General features: G+C 35.9%; 1 protein-coding gene across 3 annotated transcripts in view; it reads right to left on the reverse strand.

Moving 5' to 3' along the window:
- Positions 1-19,822, reverse strand: part of LOC149554385 (RING/U-box superfamily protein) — a 208,109-nt gene that overhangs the window by 98,384 nt on the left and 89,903 nt on the right. For 2 of the 3 annotated variants that reach the window (XM_089828460.1, XM_089828462.1), the window contains exons 4-7: positions 8,793-8,851; positions 8,609-8,700; positions 8,384-8,507; positions 7,596-7,694 (exon numbers count right to left, since the gene is read on the reverse strand). In XM_089828460.1, the coding sequence (XP_089684586.1) occupies positions 7,596-7,694; positions 8,384-8,507; positions 8,609-8,700; positions 8,793-8,851 (374 nt within the window). The remainder of the gene's footprint in view (positions 1-7,595; positions 7,695-8,383; positions 8,508-8,608; positions 8,701-8,792; positions 8,852-19,822) is intronic. The other variant, XM_089828461.1, reaches the window with a different exon arrangement.

Consider the following 19,822-nt stretch of genomic DNA (forward strand, 5'->3'; position numbering starts at 1 on the left):
ACCAAAATGTTACAAACTTGTGAATTCCCCATAATCATGATTTTTGCAAAAATTAGTTAAAGTGCTAAAATAAAACATCTGCGCACAGAAATAAAGTCACAATGAAGTGAGTGTATTTTATTTTGGTATCCATTAGAGTTGTTTTCATCCAACATTAGAAAAGAGAAGCACGGTAAGACAAGAGAAGAATGAGAATGGTAAGACTCACAAGCACGTCAAAGCCTCTTGTTGGCAAGATAAAAATTATTCTCAAATCTTTAACAAAAATGCAAATCGACATTCTCTGGTGAAGCTCAGTGTAGGTTGGGGAATTTCTCGACATTTCTAAGTTTAAGTTGCAATTTGTCCCTAGAATTTTAGCACTAGGGTTGAATTTTTTTGTTTTTGCTCCAAAATTTTCAGAGCAATCGTGAGCACATTCTAGGCACTATGATTTAATCAAAGACATCAAAAATAATTAAAATCTCCAAACTATTCAAATGTAGGTCATAATAAAACAATAATGTAATTAAAGATAGATAGTAGTGGGTTTGGGTAGTTAGGTAGCGAGAAGATGTGTCTGTTGGTCTCCCTAACCAATTGAGCACTATTTAAGAACAATTAAACATGAATGATGTATTTGTTTTTTTTGGTAATGAATAAAAGGATACTATTTCCCCTCACACATATTTGCTAGGAATATCATTGGTAATAATTGCATATATTGATAATGGTAATATTGAATTCATGTTTTGATATATTGTACTAAAACCATTCTATATTTTGGCGTTGTTGCCTAAGTTCAAACCTAGAGGTCATATCATAAACGAGATGGATTAATGAGCAAACCATTCCTGCCACAAGTACGAATCACAAACAATGATGAGGAAGAGGAAGAAATAACAAGTGAAGATCAAGTAACAAAAGGTTTGGTGGAGGCATGGGAAGTCTCAGTTGCCCAGTACGTGCAAAAGGAAGCCCAGGAGAGAGCAATTCCTGAGAGCACGGTATGTGATGAGATTTTAGTTCCACAAGTTCTGTATGATCTTCTTGGACAGACATTCCGGTCGCTAGCAAGAAGCTTGGTGCGAGTGGAGGAAGAACGAGCTGAAGTGCAAAGCGAGCAAAGAAGGCAACAAGTACTCCAGCAGTTTGCAGAAAGAGGCAAATGTGAACTCCAAGTAAGGGACAATCGAAGGACACCCATACAAAAAACTAATCCATGCCCCTAATTCCAAATAAGAAAACGAGGTGAGTAACAAAAGAACAAACTGAGGGGTAAACTACCCTACAGCGGATTCTACGCAATAGGGAGCAGGAAGAAAGACATCGTCATCTAAGAGGGTTAATTAACCAATCCCAAGTGCCAGACCAAATAGAAGAGAATTTGTTTGAAAACACCATAAGGGGAATAGCCAATTTGGCAATCTCAGAAGGCCCGAGAAGGAAGGAGGGGTGGAGAAACCCCGAAAACCCAGCACGGAGAGAGCATCGTCCTATCCAATAACAGAACTCTAATCACACAGAGGGGGAACTACAAGGAGAAGGACAAGTAACTAAGCTAGGGACCAGTGCTCAAGGAGTAATCCTGCCAAAGACCAATACTCAAGGAGCAATCTTGTCAGGAATTGATACTTAAGAAGTAATCTCGTCAAGAACAAACACTCAAGGGAAGAGTGGGAGAACCAAGATGTCTACAGACAAGTAAAGACTTCTTTAATTCATAGGAGACCGATTAGACGATCCAGCACGATACAGTAAAAGGTTCATAAACATATGGCAAGCAAACGGGGAGAACAATGAGGATGAGTGGTTAATGGCTACCCTAAGGGGGATTGCCATTGACCGATACACAGATTTAGAGGCCGAGAAGACAGCTACATGGAAGGATCTCCACACAAGTTTTGAGCAAGAATTTAGACTCTTACAAAATGATGATGAGATAACAACAAAAATACAAGACAAGGGAAGAATGAATCTATAAGAGCCTATAGTAGAAGGATGAAAGAATTAATCAAGAAATTAGAAAATAAACCCCCAAGTGGTTTAAAGAAAAGATGGTTTATTGAGGGCTAAACATTCTCCCTACGTAGGAAAATGAAAGTAGTACTACCATCCATAGTTTAAAATATTGGCGATTAATCACAAAAAACGCAATATTTCGTGAAACACCATAAATACTGGCCCTGAAATTTCCAAAAAAATGCAGCGATTCTTAGTCAAGAAATTGCCACTATCCGCGGGTTTTGGGGCGAAAAAACATTAAACAACGTTGATTTTTTGTATCAAATCTATATTCAAAATTTCCATTTGCATTTTAGGGCACTTAGGGCTTTCAGTCACTCATTGTTTTTGATGTGCTCGAATCTCTGCATTCAACCTTCCAGTTATGACATTCAGACTTTTCGTTTTTTCCAAACTTCCAGTTGGATTATAAGGTATGTTGATGTTCATTGTTTTTTGTAAAATTTTAAGTAAATTTGATTATAACTTTATGTAAATCTGAATATAATTATATATTTAATTTCATCAATAAATTTTGTTAAAAAATTAATTTATTTGTTTTGATAAAAGATTAAAATTTACATTACAGTATTATTAAAAAATTTAAATTTAAAAGATTTACATTAAATTTAATTTTCTTTAAGTTTTAAATATAGTAAATTTAATGTATTTATTTAAATTTAAAATAGTAAATAGTAATACAGTAAATTTAAAGTATTTACAGTTTTAAACACGAAAGTAATTTATGTTTACTGTAATTTAAATTTAAAATATACATTAATATTGTTTTATTTTCATTTTTAAAAACTAATAATTTGTAGTAGGCTAGTAGCGATATATTTTACAGATAATTATTAAATAATAGATTTATATTATGATATATAATATATTAGTAGATTTATAATAGATTTAAATAGATTTATAGTAGATTTTAGACTTTAGTAGATTCATAATAATTGCTAAGAATATTTCAAGAAATTGTATATTTTCAAATGTTTGATAAAAGTGCCAATTTTTTGCCAATTCCGAGTTTTCCAAAAAAATTGGGCAGGCCCAAATATTGCCGATATTGAGTTTTTAAACTATGCCACCATCATCCTTCGCGGATGCCTGCACATGTACTATGGATGTAGAAAGTGAAGGCAAAACCACAAAAGGGAGGAGGCAAAGAAGCAAGAGCGAGAGCTTAGAAGGAAGCCAAGATGAATCCAAAACAATCTAGGCACTATGGAAGGATATGATGAGGATGATGAAAGAAATGGCCACCAACAAGGAAGGACAAAAAGAGGGGAAGGACTTATCGTGTACGGACAGTGAGAAAGGACACACCACAACCAGTTGCCCAAGAAAACCATTTTGTGATATGTGCTAGGTGTTAGGACATTCCATTAAGAAATGTCCTTATAACCTAAAGGGACGGAGCACTCATGTATTTTCTACACATGGAGAACCATCCACTCCACCTTCTACACGCCACAGAACACAAACATGGAGGCATCATCGGGTGGATACAGTAATAACAGAAGGGGGAACATTAACAATACACCTCGGAACCAAATCCAATATGACAGAAAAGGACGTCCCATGATACAATGCAAAAGGTGCAATGAAAGGGGACATTTTGCTTGGGATTGTCAAAGCAGAGGACAAAATGAAGGAATACTTTGTAAGTGTTGTGGACCTAGTAACCACAAGGATGCCAACTATCCCAGATAGAAAAGTGTGAACATGCTGGAAATTTCAGAACCACCAAATGAAGTCCTAGACATCACAAGGATGCAAGTCAGGAAACTCACATACCCTAATGCAAGCGTGGAGGAGATGTTTGAGGAAGCTAGGAGAGACATCCAAGATGCCATAGAAAAGGAAGGACAAGTGCCCCCTTCCCTTAGGTCAATATCCGAAACTAACATTATGCACCAAGTACTAGAGGCCACCGTACCAGTGAGGGTTGTCAATTTTTCAGAAACATTACCTCAGCTAAGGGTGGCTATAACACAAGGCGGAAGTTCCAAGGAAGAAAAACCCAAGGAAGATGGAAGGAGGACGCAAAGGTAGGGAAGGACACCAATACTTTATTTACAATAGGGGTAGGAAGAACACCTGTTGTGATGGAAATGGAGATAATGGGATGTAAGTTGACAAATACTATTGTGGATGGAGGCTCAAGTGTTAATGTCCTCCCTAAAAAAACTTGGAAGGCTCTAGAGAAGCCAACTCTCTTGTCACCCACATTCCAGCTAGTAAGAGTGGATCAACAACGAATCAAGCCCATTGGGACATTGATGGGACAAAAAGTAGTTATCGGCATACAACAGTTCTTCGTGGATTTTGTAGTGATTACCTTGGAAAAGAAAGGGTATGACGTACACTTGAGAAGAGGATGGTAGGTTACAGCCAAGGGAAATCACAATTGGGAAAAGAATATTCTTTCCAAAGTATGTAATTGACCTTTGAAACCATTCTACATCAGATCCTTACTTGCATAGGGAGACAATTGTAGCTAAAACACCAGGATACCCATACTTAAAAATGTCAAGTTGAACTCCTTTTAAAAAATTACAACAGATCAAATGCATATATCTTGAAACAATGGTGAAATTTCTAAACCCTATAGAATACTGCAAAGTATCAAAACCTAGTTAGAGATCTCTGCAGTTTGGAAACAAAACACTCAAGGAAAACCACAACACCCAAAATCCCCGACAGGATATGAATTCTTCTTTAGAAGAGAAAATTGGAGAACGCAATAGGCACTAGAAATCCTAGACAGACCTAAAATTCCCAAATTCCTTGACAAGTCTAGATTTTTAAAACCCTAACATGCCAAAAGATCCCAAAATTCACAGGATGAATAGAATCTCCAAAATTCCTAATTGACTAAAAAGTTTTGAAATTCCTTGATATGGTAATACTTTTGAAATTCCCCAACACGATTCAACTTTTGAAATTGTTTAGAAGAGGAAAAACTATAAGAAACCCTAGAAGGCTTAAATCCATAAAATTTCTATGAAGATGACAAAATTCCAAAAGTTCAATGGCTTCACGAAAGTCCCGCAAGTCCTTGTCTTTGAAGTGTTAATTAGTGATTCCAATAGTGGTATGTTATGATGGTTAAATTGACATCATGATGTTTTCCCTATCAAGGTTCAAATCCCATTGGAATGAGGTACCCCATTTGTGGCCTCACCGGTTGATAGCTCTAGGTCAAAGCGTTAAACCATCTTTAAAAGAAAATGTGTTAATGAGTGATGAAATAGGAAAGAGACGAGATCAAGGAAAATCCAAATAATCCTTATTGAAATCCATGATTGGCTTATGTCTCTAAAATCCAAAATTGAAATATTCTCCTAAAATCAAAAATTGATCAAAAGTCTTGAGTCTTGATCAATTTGAACTTCTGAAAATCCAAAGGTGGGCTAATTTCCAAAATCACATGGAGATTTAGATTTCAATATGAGATGAATATATAATTCAAATTTAAAATCATATTCTTTTAGAAGGGTGGTGCTAAATGCTTATATGTCATGGACTTTAGGACAAGCATTCATTACGTATGTTAATTACTGATGAGATAAGTTGTTTCCACCTTTTGGGTTAAATGCAGCCTGCTAAAGTGGGAAATTTGTCAAGGATTGCCAAAATGAAGTATGACTGTAAAGGTATGGTCCCACAATCAAAGATTGCCTCACGTTGGATGATGGTTGGAGACACCAACCTTGGATAGATTGATGGCAATGAAAATGGTAAATAATAGATTTGTGCAAGCAGCAGGTTGCCTTTTTCTGTCCAACACTACGAATTTGTGGTGGATGTGCTAAAGTGGGAAATTTGTCAAGGATTGCCAAAATGAAGTATGACTGCAAAAGTACGCTCCCAAAATCAAAGATTGCCTCGTGTTGGATGATGGTTGGAGACACCAACCTTGGATAGATTGATGGCAATGAAAATGGTAAATAATGGAATTGTGCAAGCAGCAGGTTGCCTTTTTCTGTCCAACACTATGAATTTGTGGTGGATGTGCTAAGCTATATATACCTGATCAGAGAATAATGGCCCCAGATTAGAGAATTTTGATGAATCTGATTGAGGAGGCAACCCCTTTCAACATTCCAGCTTGCTAGGTCATGTCCTATGTTCAAAAGAATCAAGCCAAAAAGATATATCATTAGTGACCTAACTAGTGTTTAGAGGTCATGAATGCTCATTAGCAAGCTAAGCCAAGACCCCATTACTCAAAAATGCCTAAAACACTCCATAGGTCTGATTTTTACAATGAATATGGAGACCTTGTCACCTTCTGAGTGGTGAAATGGACTGCCCACAAGCATCTACTTTTGAAGAGTATATGTTCTATCGTATAGAAGGGATCTCTATAGGAAAGAAGATGATTCATTAGGCGAGGATAACCAGTGACAACTTAGATGCTGAATTGAAGAACTTAGAGAAAACCTGCAGATTCACCATGATCTCATATCTTGTGTATATGCTGGCCAAAAGTTTCAGATATAAACATTGACATGTCTTCAAGCTGTTGACAATCAAGAAGAGCAGTACAAGGTCTATGAATGCTATCCTTAGTTGCACCTTCATAACACTATTCATTTTAAGAGGGTGAAAGATGCTTTTATGATGCATATAACCAGAGTTGGTGTTTCGAAGAGGGTTGATGCTCTCTGTGAGTTGGTGTTCACATACGTAATCTGGGTTGGTGCCCATTTTGTTATTGAAAGTTACTGCATGCCATGGTTTTTTGCCATAAGGGTTTTCCATGAGAAGTTTGGTGTCTGTGTCTTAATGGTTGCTCTTTTTCTGTTTTATGCACTTAAAATTTTAAAAAATCTGAAATACTGATTCACACCCACCACCACCCACTATTTCCCCGTGTGCTCTTCAGTCTCTGCACGGTGGCTGTGAAATTTCCTATTGTGCTAGTGGAGCTTGATTTTGTATTTTGGAAGCCATTATGTTCCTCCTAAAGAATATTATAGTATCCTTGGATTTTCTTTCTTTTCTGGTTCCTGGACATAAACTGGATTATATATAGCAAAAAAGAAACTTCTTTTATTTTATATGTTTATTCACATTTGCCCCTTTTGTCAATCACTGTTATGGCAATTTCTGTTGTAACCTTTCAAGTAGTGCATCAATCCTAGCCCACATATATGTCAAATGCCAACAAAAGAGTCAGAAAAAACCACAGTTTACTAGCACGTATATTTATCTGATGAATAATTTATTGATACAGTTTTGCCAATTGAATGGATTTGTTTTGGGTTTAACCAACAGGATTTTGCAGATGCATGAGGAACGACAGAAAGACAGAATACTCATTCAAAAACAGTAATATATATGGCCACTGCATCAAAGTCCCCCATAAATAAGATATATGTTACAGTTGACTATAAAACAAGTGATTCCTGAAATATTTCAACACTAAAATACATTAATACTAATAAATTATATGTATTGCATTTTCTTTTTCAATTATTCAAGAGGGATTTCTCTATCTGCAAACTCATTACACCTATTGATGGTGCCAGTGTTAGTTATCATATTTTTAAGCAATATAAAATGTGATTCTCGAAAAGTGATTAGAATGAACTGCTTACATTGTTTGATTGGAAAATTGCATGTTTATCCAGCTGACTGCTTTCTTCTGCTGAGCACTGTGATGATGAATAGTCTTTCAGGATATCCTGTTTCAAACACTAAAATCCATACCATTGTCATCCCTACATGAATGCATGTTTAACATTCTGCAAGCTACTAACAATTATAAAAGTAATTTATGTAGTCAAGGAAATAACAGTTCACTTCCTAATAGAAAATGCAACTAAAGGAATCCCAGGTAGGTAGATAAGATGAGAGAAGAAAAATATAAATTTAGTAGTGTCCAACAAAAGACCACAAAGATGGTCCAAGGGACTGAAAACAAGTAGCAGAAAGCCAGCCAACAACAGGAACAACAAACGGTGCCCGAGGAAAGAGAACAAGAAAACCAAAACAAGAAGCAGAAGCAAACAAGTAGAATATTTTGAGAAATCAATAAAATATCAAATGTATGAAAAGCATGAAGTGGGAACTGATATATAATATACTAAAAGGGAACAATGAGGGAGAGGTATAGTTAATGACGACAAATACAGATAACATGTATAATCAAGCTAAATACTTTCTTTCTTTTGTGTATCCTAATTAGGTCCGTGTGTTCTTTTCTATAATTGATATGAATCCTTACACTAAAATGAGAGTTTTTTTTTCTAATTTCTGTTCAGCATAGCAACAACAATATCCCATGTAATTTAGCCTCTACAATAATGAAAATATACAACTTGCATGTCAAACTCTGTCTAATGCAATCTATATATTTTATGACTAAGTGTGAAAAAAAATCTACCTCAACAATATTTCGTAAAGAATGGTTACAGCCCACAGAATAAATATCTGATCGGCATTGAGGACAAATGCATTTTATTCCCTTTTGTTCAGATCTTTTATACCATGCAGAAAGGCATGTATTACTGGAAGTGAGTTCAATAGTTAGTCACGGTTTCAATAAGATACAAATTACAAGAAACCCTTAAATTAATATGTCAAGCAGCATATGCCAAAGAACACTTACCAGAAATTATGCAGGCATGGTGTGATAGATACAACATCACACCATATGTTTAAGCAAATACCACACTTCATGTTGTCAACAAGTGATGATACCTGACCACAAGCAATAAGACGCAATGTTATAATAATATTGTCATTGATACCATCCAAAACTTGATATGCATATCATTAGTCATACAAGTTACCTTTTCACTTTTTCCCTGCTGATCTCCACGAGTTAAATTAAAATGGTAAGTGGGACGACCTGAAAAAGGCCAAGATAAGAATCTCCTTTACATCAGTATGACATAAATAAAAATTTGTGCTCTATATTATTTTTCCAATTCTACCCTACTATGAGCATGCTCACAGACTACAAATTGTTCACCATTTATATATAATAGAGATTCGCACAAAATATCTCCTTAAATGATTATGGATGGTCACTGATGAACTCTTATCATTTTTAACAAAACAGGAAGCAATTTCCACTGTCCACTTTGCATGCAAACACATAATGATGAAGGAAAAGTTATCCAAGGATGAAGGTAAGCAAATGTAAGAATCAACTTCAATAATTTTTCGTGAAGCGTAAACTCATTGATGGATCTGCTGGTTCAATCTTCACAAACAAACTTTATTAAGACGATTTTGGGCTTCAGATATGGTGTATCAAGATAACCAAAATGATATTAAAAGTTTCATTTCATATAAAATTAGATTTTCAGAAGTGTAATCCTGTGGAGCAACATATGGGGCTCAAGTAATCCTACACACCAAAATCATCATCCAGTCAGTTCTGCTTTTCTTCCAATTTTGTTGTGTGTTTGCAGAACCTGTTTCATTTCTTAGATTCTCCTAGCTATGTGTGGAATCTTTGAGGGGCATAAATAAAGTGATCATTTAAATTGATGACTAGGCAAAACTGTGACCACCCCTTCCTGGTGCTTATGTTATGTGGCAGAAGCTGTAAACTTTCTATGATTGATTTTTGCTGAGAGCACCAACTTAAGTTAGTTTCAGGAACAGGAAGAACAAAATTGGTTCCTTTTGTTGGGAATTGGTTTTCCTGATGAATCCCACTCAGTCAAATGTTTTCTACTGCCTATTTTTTATCTGTGACCCACTTATTTTATGTGCTAGAAAAAGAAAATTGCTTCTGCTGGGTGTTGAAAGTCAGAAAATGTTGCTCAAAATTGGCATGTGCCTGTGTGCCTTTTTATTATGTTCTCTATTTTGTTTCCTCTTGGTTATGCATATCTGTTTGGTCCAGCCAAGCCTTTCTATTTTTTTTATGTTTATCCACTAAGTTGACGGTTCGGGTTCTGGTTCGGATTCAGGTTCGACATTCGAGTTCAAAATTCACTCAAATATTTTTTTGGACTGGGTTCGGATTCGTTTTGGGTTTGTCTATACAAGATTTTTTTTTTTTTTTTTTTAAATTATATATATGTAAAAATATGCTGCAGCAAATTAGTTCCTACACCACTATGATAATATTAAAGTAAGTTAGCAAAATACACCACCACATAGATTAACGATTTAGTTCGAATGGCATGACAAAATGTCAAAATACACCACCATAGCAATGTTTCAGTTAAAAAACAGTAATGTCAACATTATTAATCAGTTATATGTAATCAAATATCATCAAAAATCATAAAGAAGTCGTCATCATGAGGCAGTTGCTCCTAATGCCCGGATAAAAGCTTCTAATGCCTGTGCTTTTGTCTGGTGTTTCTGAGAAACAACTCCAATGATTGCCATCATTTCTGTAAGTGCCTGAGCTTTGCCTGCCAAAACTTGAGCCTGCAGACTTCTGTGGGTCATTTTTCAGAGTTTACTAAGCCCGCATCATCTTTTGCTGAGCCTGCTGTGTATTTTTCAATGTCATATTTTTTAGTTTAGGTTTAACATTTAAAACTTTAAGACAAAAAACATATTAAAACTTGGTGACTTTAGGTTGGGTGACCAAAGAAAATATTAAAAAACTTTACTAGAAATCGCGTCACCATCATGGGAAAGTCGGTCAACATTTGCTAAAAATCAGAGAAAATCATTTCCAACTCTGTCGGATTAATCTAAATTAGGTCAAATTCACTTCCCATTCGAGCAGGGTCCTGCACATCACTTTTTCAGAGAATCTATCAGTAAAAAACAAATCTGCTATGAATTCAAACCGAATTCGAATGTCGAGCGAATCGATTTTCATTTTTGGTGGTCCAACAGCGAATACAGTAACTTAGTATATCCATGTTGACGAATCACAGCTTATAGATTGTGGATCAACCTTCTTCCGTCAGTCTTTTAGGAGGCATGGACAATAAACTCCTTCGCTAGTGGCTATGGTTTTGAGTGGGCTAATTCCACTCTAAAGTTCATTACAGGTATCACAACTAACAGGTCAAGGATGTTTTTTCCTTGTGGATTTTATGAAAAACTTACTGATATCTGCATATTCCTATGCAATAGCTATCAATCTTCTAGTCTTCTAATCATCATATTACTACCAACATGTGTAATCTCCCTATTCAATTCCTAAAGCCAGATGATCAAGGATAATGCAATCATCCCAAGGCATGGAAAACATGGTCATTACAAACATTAAATAGAAAAGATCGAGGTTATCACTGTCCAAGATGAAGGAAATAAGATTGACCAAGAGTTGTGTTATTGCTATCAGGATTTAACTGTGTATTTTTTGAGTCAAACTCATTGACTCATGTTTCATGAGTTGTGATTCACAAGAATCCATCTCTCATGACAATAAAAGGAACACTTAAGCACCGGATGAAGCTCGCAGAGGTGAAGCACCGGATGAAGCTCATAGAGGTGAAGCACCGAGACCTCCTGGGAGGTCACCCATCCCAATACTACCCCAGCTCAAGCGCACTTAACTCCAGAGTTTCCTTCATGGTTGAACCCACTCTGCTTACAATCCCATTTGCAAACCTTGACCAAGAGTTGTTCCTTATAAACCATTCATTAGGAAAGCCACTTAAGCTCATCAATTGATAAGTAGGAGATATTTTTCCATCTCAAGTCAAATTGTGATATTCCTATCAAGATTTAACTATGTAGTTTTTGAGTCAAACACATTGACTCACGTTTCATGAGTAGTGATTTACAATAATCCATCCCTCATGACAATAAATGGAACACTTAGCACTGATCTAGGTGATGCTCACAGAGGTGAAGCACCGGGACATCCTGGGAGGTCACCATCCCAATACTACCCCAGCTCAAGCGCGCTTAACTATGGAGTGATGATCAAGAGTTATTAATTCATTAAATGATGGTGTGAGTAAACAAGGATGTGGTTCAATCAATGACATAATTAAATATTTGCAAGAAACATGGCTGTTGTGAGATACTGTCCCCTTTTCGCTAACTTGGAAAGGAGGGGCAATTAAATAACTTCTCCTTTTTACTCTGTCAAATGATTGCAATTGAGCCAAGTAATGGAAGTTATCAACTGCTATTTCTAATATAAAGATACAGAAGTACACAAGGTGACATAGAATCAATAGCAATAAGTGATTTACAAATATGAAATATGCTATGAATGAAATTACTTTAACACTTACAGTGATAATATCACGATGCTATACCTGACATAAATATTAGATTTATGCAATCAGTTTATATTGCTTTCAGCAATGGTTTGCTATATCTGATATATCAATTTGATTATGCAAATATATAGCTATCATTATAAGCGAAATGTTGCTGTTTTAGACTGCTATTTGAGTACTTAAAACCTGATACTGGATGTTGTTCCTGATTTGCAATCTTTAATACTTGCAATCCCTTGATGCCATCTCTGATTTGTACTACTATTGCTTGCAAACAATAATGCCAATGGCCCTTGCTCTTACAGAGCAGGTCCATATCTTGATTAATAAAGAGAAATAAATGTCTAGTGATGTTTCAATGAGAGGGATTGACTCGCTTATTATGCTTTGTTCGATAAAATGATGCTTCTTAAGACATGTCAATGTCTCTTCAAAAAAACCCTTCCCTTCAATTGCAGCCTTCCATAACAGTAATTGATTTCATGATCATTGTCATTCTTAGAGTTTGTTTGATGAAGTGATGCTTCTGAAGAGACATGTCATCGTCTCTTTATAACAACCTCTCCCTTCAACTGCGCCCTTCCACAACACAATCAGTTTTATCATGGTAGTAACAACTGCCACTAAATCATGCCTCATATTCGATTTAGAATTATAAAATAATATTGATTATGGTTTTGGTAATCAATGGTTAGTAATGTCAATATTATGGTTGACCATTTTATTAAGAGATGTTATGCTGTTAACGTACAAGCTATGATCCACTACATGACATTGTTCTTCTCTCTTAATAAATGCTTATTAGATTGACTTAGTCAAGCTACTTGAAAGGATATTTATTTTCTGTATAACATCATCTTTGATAAGGAGTCTCCTTACACCATCAATATTGTCCATAATTGATATTCACAGTATTTGCTGTTCATTATTATCAATCGATGCTTACTAGATTACATTGATATCACTGCTTCCTTTTACCGTATATGCCTTAATAATTCACTGATCATGTTACATCCCCTATTTATGTTGATTTTGAAAATTTATTTAACCGTTGATATTTCGAGCTACTTTATTTTGTGATTGCAGATGTAGAATCCTGAGGATACTTTAGATTTTGTGATTGCAGATATAGAATCCTGAGGATATTCACGAGTGTTTGTTGGAACCACACACGTTTGGGAAATTGATAAAGGAAGTTATTGGATTCTGATGATTGGCAAAGGAAGCTGTGAAGAACAGTGGAGAACAATCAGTTAGATTTTTGATTGGTGATATGAAGTCTGTTTGTGGAATTGATCGGTATTGAAAGGATAAATGATGTGTCAAAACTGACATGGAAAGTTAGTGTTGATGCGAGTTTTGTATCACTTACATAACATATTAGCAATTGAACATTTGATACGAAGTATAAAACATACAATTCCTCTCTTGAAAAGTTATTGCTCATGGGATATCAGAATAACTCCAATGTTCCTTACTCTTGTAGATACTCGTTCAGTTTTATCAATGTGATTTGCTGATAATCACGTAGGCGGCCTTACGCTATTCATTCGAGGATGATTTGGACTTTGGTGGAATGATGGAGATGATGATGGGTTTGTGAAATATGCAAGTGGCAGATAATGTTGATGGTGGTGGTGATGAAGGATGTGTCTGCCAGGGATGATGTTGATGGGAAAGCGATGGTTATGGAAGGTGAATGGATTTGCTCTAATACTTAACTTACTCCTCTAACTTGCTTCTCTAAGCTTCGACTACCCAGCTACTTACTATTCTACTCCTACTCCTATGAATGGAAGGTTAGCAAATGGATGGGGATCGAAACTAATGAGAGCTGACCAGCGGCCTCACTTCCACAAGTGCAATGATTCAAAGGAACAATAAACTAGCTTACCACACAAAGCTTCCCAACTAGCTGCTAGGATGCTAGTGGTCTAGTATTGATTCCTATCAAACATTTACCAATGCTACCATACAACTATCCATCTACTTCACTCCTACTTAGCAACTTGAAATGAAACCAACTTTAACAACTTGAAAGGAAATCTAAGTGGGAGTAGAAAACATGCAATAATACCCAATGTTCTTAATCAACATGCAAATCGCAACAATGAAAAAGAGAGCAATTTTGGTATTATCTTTGCAACAATTTCTCCAACCACTTTACAAATGAGAGCAAATGGCCTTTTATAGGGGCTAGAAATACAACGGAGGGTGGAGATCAAAACAAGATGAATGATCCAGATTGGATCCTCAAAACCCTAATTAGGGTTGCCACCCCATCGGCCAATGAGAAGCTGCCATCTCATCAATGGACCAATGAAAAATGTGCAAAAAGTGGCAACCAATGAGAAGGCACCAAAATGGTGGCCAATCAGAAATAGACACTTGTCCTATTCTAGAAGAAAGGGAGAAATTGCCACTTGGGCTTACATCAAATGATCTTCTAATATAACTCTTCCCTTTTCTTTCATTTTCTTAGCCAAGGCAATGCACTTAGCTAGCCTTTCATTAACTTCTTCCATAGGAGGACAAAGTGTGTGCTTTGCCCTGAGTTCCGCTGACTTCACCACGCTGCTTGTAGCATCTTTTCAGTATCCTTCTCATATTCCTTCACAAATCCGATAAAAGCACTGAGAAAGGAAAGGGTGCCCAAATGCTTCTTCCTGATGGCAACCTTTCCCAGCTCATCCAATCTCGATCCAAAATCTGTCTCATTGATATCCTCTTTGCCAAGGGGGATTGTCCTTCCTTCAGTCTTTCCCTCATCCATATCATGTCCACTGTACCAATATTGGTGTCGGTTATTCTCTTCATTTTTGAGAAAAAGAGAGTTTTGGGCATCATATCCTCTTTGTCTTTTTTAGTGTTTGCCCACTTGGGATTCTTACTTGCACTAACATCCTCCATGCTCGTCGCCCTATTACGGGATGGTAGAGTGGTGGACCAGAAGGCAAGAAGAACCAAGAGGAGCAATCCTTAGACTAGAATGAAAGAAGGATGTCAGCTTAAGGACCCCTTGCAACTCTAGATGATGAAAATTCACCTTAACCAATAATCTTACAGCGAATTTTCGGAATTAGGACTTGACCTTAAGAACTTCAAATCCCTTGCAAATCAGAAATTTATCATGCAGTTCACCTCCAAATAAAATTACCCAACCTAGGGAAAAAATAGCAGCCTCTTGAAAAAATCAGAATTTTATCTTCCACAAATTTCGGCTCTCACAAATTTCGTCCTCCACAAAATTCAGCTCCCACAAATTTCGCCAAGCAAGAAGAGTGCAAATATGCTCTTGCAAAATCACCAACACCTTGAGAAGGAGAAGTGAGAAGTGAGGAAGAAATGGGAGAGAGGCCTCCTCTTATACCCAACTTTCTTATTCCCCCCAAGTTGGCCGACTTGGACCCTGGGAGAAAGAAAAACAATAATTAATGCAAAATTATGACCCACAATTAAATACTTAGCTAAATATTAATTTTGCCAAAATGAAAATTGCCTTTTGAAATTGCTAATTAGTTCTAAATTGCAAAAAGAAATTAAATGGTGCCTTGGAGATGTTAAATATTTTCATTTAATGAGGATTTAGTAATCAATACGTCATTAAAATTAGATTTTGGCTAACCAAAAGCCATTTTTCAATATTAAATTACCAATTTCATTAAAGGCAAAAAGTTTTCAAGGCAATTTTAATCTATTAAAGCCATTTTTTTGCAATTTTTAACCAAATCGATTTTGCTATGCCAAAAAAAAAGAATTTCTTCTAGAGCCAAAAATTGATTTTGCAATTTTATTTCACCACCACAAAAATTAATTTTCTTCACCCAAAAAAATAATCAAGATTTTCCAAAAGACCAAATTTAACAAAATTTTCATTTTTGAAAATTATCCAAATTTTCAAAAGAAAATGTCTAAGTACAAAATTTACAATTTTATCCCGCCATGTTGGGATTAACTTTGAAATTTGTTCGGCCTAAGGATAGAATTGGTGGTTTTGGAAAATCAAGCAAAAAGAAAATCGAGTGAAAATAAACTAAGTCTCTCCCATTGGCCCAAAAGTGTCCAAGGCTCAAAATTTTCGAAAAATCAAAATTGTTGTACAATCCAAAAATTTGTCGAGGCGATCAAAAAAAAGGGGGGTCCCCAAAATTTTGGGGCGATGGTGTGAAAACCTCACAACAGTTAGGTATCACTTGTTTTGGTTGAGCTGATCTAAGATTCAAGAAGAGGTGCATGAACTTAGGGAAATGTAGCACGTTTTGACTTTCTTGTCAAATCGATGTGCGATTGGATTGTATTGTTAATGCAATCTGGAGATCGTTTCAAGCTTGTTTGGAGGACTTGTAAGGAGGGAAATTTGAATTTATTACGAATTGTTAAGACAGTGGAAAACCCTAATTAAGGGAATATATTAACAGCAGTTTGTGCATGGAAGAAAAAAGATAGAGGATAGAAAAGAGAAATAGAGAAATCTTGTGTGCAATAGAGATAGATTGGAATCAAGGAGTGTGGTTCAAGACAAGAATCAGTTTGCATGTGACGAGGCAGTGTGAGCCTAATTGGATCTGTTCAAGTAGAGTAATCCCGCTATTTTTCAAATCATTCTACTTGTTTTATCCTAACAATTGCAGGAACGTAGATCCTTTAATAGGGTCATACTTAACAGTATGAGCAGGATCTTTAACAAGATTTGAGGATCAAATCCTTTAACACGGTGACACATTTACTTGTGTTGTAAATCTCTTAGCAGAGTAGTTGTCAATACGACTTTCTAGCTCCTAATAGAGCTAGGATACTCCTAATAGGGTATGCTTTTAAAAAGGTGATTGTAATTGGTCCTAACAGGTCATATTTTATAGAGTTCAATGAAATATTGTGGGTTCCATCCCCATCATGGTTTTTCCCTCTAATCAGGGTTTCCACAATACCAAAATCTTGGTGTCCTGTGTCAAATTGTATGGATGTTGGATGTTGGAATGTTCTATTTATTTTCGGTTTTGCATGTTGGTTATTTTGAAAGCTCATAAGTTCACTAATAAGTTTTGTTGTTGCACAAATTCATCCTTGCCTTCAGCGCATATTCAACCTAACATAGAGTATGGTAGGGAGCCTCTCTTTCTACACTTCTTGTTCTACTCTACATGTCTTGTACAAAATAGACACTAACACTTTATTTGTTGATTCAACTTGCTCATTCACTCTTGGGTAGTATAAACTTGACAAGTTGTAGAATATCCTAAACTCTAATGTCGTCGTTCAAATCACTTGGTTTACAAAATGCAACCCTCAGTCAATTATGATTTGGATTGGTACACCGAATCAGGTCACAATTTGTTCACGCAAGACCCTCGTAGTACTAAGTGCAATATTATCAAGTATTCTCCTTGCATCTATCCATTCTGTGAGGTACTTCGTAGCCACCACAATATGCAAACATCAATGCACGTTGGCTGCCTTTAATGGTCCTATAAATCAAGACCCCATCTCTCGAATAGTTCTTGTTGTTGTGAAGGAAATAAGGGAAGGAAATTATGTTTTTAAGGGTTTGCATGCCCTCTGGGAGGTATTGCAACCTAGTGCCCACTCGTGGGCATCTGTGTGCAAGTTCAGCCACCAAAGTATTGCCAGTAGTACCTTGCATGTAGTGTCATTTGGCCCCATGTGGCCTCCTACCAACCCTTCGGGTTATTCCTTCATCACACTCGATATCTTTTCCTTTTTTACACATCTTCAAAGAAGTTGGTTCGGCCACATCTTGTACAACATGTTGATGAGTTGGAAAGTCCTGCTTTTCAGGACTAGCTTCCTACTTTCGCTTGATAGTATGTGTTACATCCCAATCTTTGACCTAATTTAAAATGTTCATACAGTCGTTGAGGTTAACTTGAAGTCAATTGACAGTTAAATCTGTTATAATCCTACGAAATGATAAGGTGGTTGGTCATTATAATTTCATATAAAGATAACATGCTAGTTGATTATTTATCACGAATTCATGGAATTGAAAAGGCGGTTAGCCGTGATGATTAATTATGATTGATAACTTGTTATGGTAATATGATTTAACTGCGGAATTTCCTTGTAGAGAGCACGTCAAAGGGGTGGAAACATTGTCAAAAAAGAATTGGGCACAGGAGCATCACCATCACTGGGAAAATGGGTATGAATCGTGAATCAACATGGTTGAGGACCTAGTGACTACATAATAGAATACACACATTAGGCACGCATGAGCTATTAAATAAACATTTCAAATATTAGTTTTTTTTAAATTAAAAATAATGCGTACCTCAAATGGCTTTTGATTGACTTTTCCACCACATCATTATAATGCATATTTATGTACATACACAGATATAAATTAAAGGTGACATCATAGTATTATTTTTATACAAGATTTTATCTATTTAATACGTACATTTAAATGCATGTACACAAAGACAAAATAAATCTTCTAAGATGAAACATGTATTTAGAAATACATATTTAAAAGGTACAACCTTGGATAAACAATTACCATGTGCCATCTTAATAATATATATTCACATGCAAGTAAATAAATATGTTTATAATATTCTTTCGACTTGTAACCTTCAAATCTTTTTCCATATTTATTCAATTTCTTGCTAGAAACCGAAATGTACACTTGGCATATTATATTGGTGCTCAAGAAGCCAAGTCATTTCTTTATGAGTTACGGCTTCTTGGAAGCCATGAAGTTTATCGAATACCTCTTTAAATATTTGGAAGCCGTGAGAAACCAAAGATATGTTTTGTTTTTTTTATGAATTGTATCCTTCTTCACGATTTTATTTTTCTGAACATTTGGTCACATTTTTCCCTCTCTTTACCTCTATTGGAAGTCGAGATTGTTACTCACTCCAAGATTGCGCTCAAGATATCTCACGAGTAGGGATTGGTTGATGGCGTCCAACAAAAGCTCATCCTTCTCAAAAGATAATCAGGTCATGTGGTCAGCGTACCATTTCCGATTGAAACATTGTATTCTTTTCTAAATTACCATGCGTGTATTTACAGCAATAAGGATTCTTTCCATAGGATGTTGTACATCATCATTGTTATCTGTTATTGAATAGTTCCTTAGAGAATCTGAACTTTCCAAACCAAGTCAAGAACATTGATCATGATATATTTTACATCTTTATTTTACTCTTGTACAGCAGAATCGAATGAGATTCTTTTGCAAGCCTTAAGTTTATTTTCCTCAAGTGATATAAATTGTGATATATTGAAATATAAAATATTATTACACCAAATGTGGAAATAGCAGAATGAGTTGGTTAAACTCTGAGAATTAAACACCTGGGACTCACCCGGCTGAATGGCCATGGAAGAGGTGAAGAGGTGAGAAAGAAATCTACAAGTAACATGGAAGCAAAAATCAGATGTGACATAACAATTATTTATTATTTTAAAAGGAATAATTTGATAGCTCATGCATGTCCAAATTCATTCTTTGTTGTCAAATCGAGTGGTGTGATTAAGTACCAGGATGCTTAGTGACTGACAAGGTGTTCCATGTCTATTCCGGGTAGGAAGGGCCTTTCTAGTTAGAAAAAGTGCAGAAATAAATTTGAGGTCCGTGGTTGGGAGATTAAGCCCCTAACAATGTTTCCCCTCTCCATTAGATGTCAGGACCT

Source organism: Cupressus sempervirens, chromosome 5 (genome assembly GCF_028749045.1).
Source record: "Cupressus sempervirens isolate cs-2001-9-10 chromosome 5, ASM2874904v1, whole genome shotgun sequence".
Lineage (NCBI taxonomy): Eukaryota > Viridiplantae > Streptophyta > Pinopsida > Cupressales > Cupressaceae > Cupressus > Cupressus sempervirens.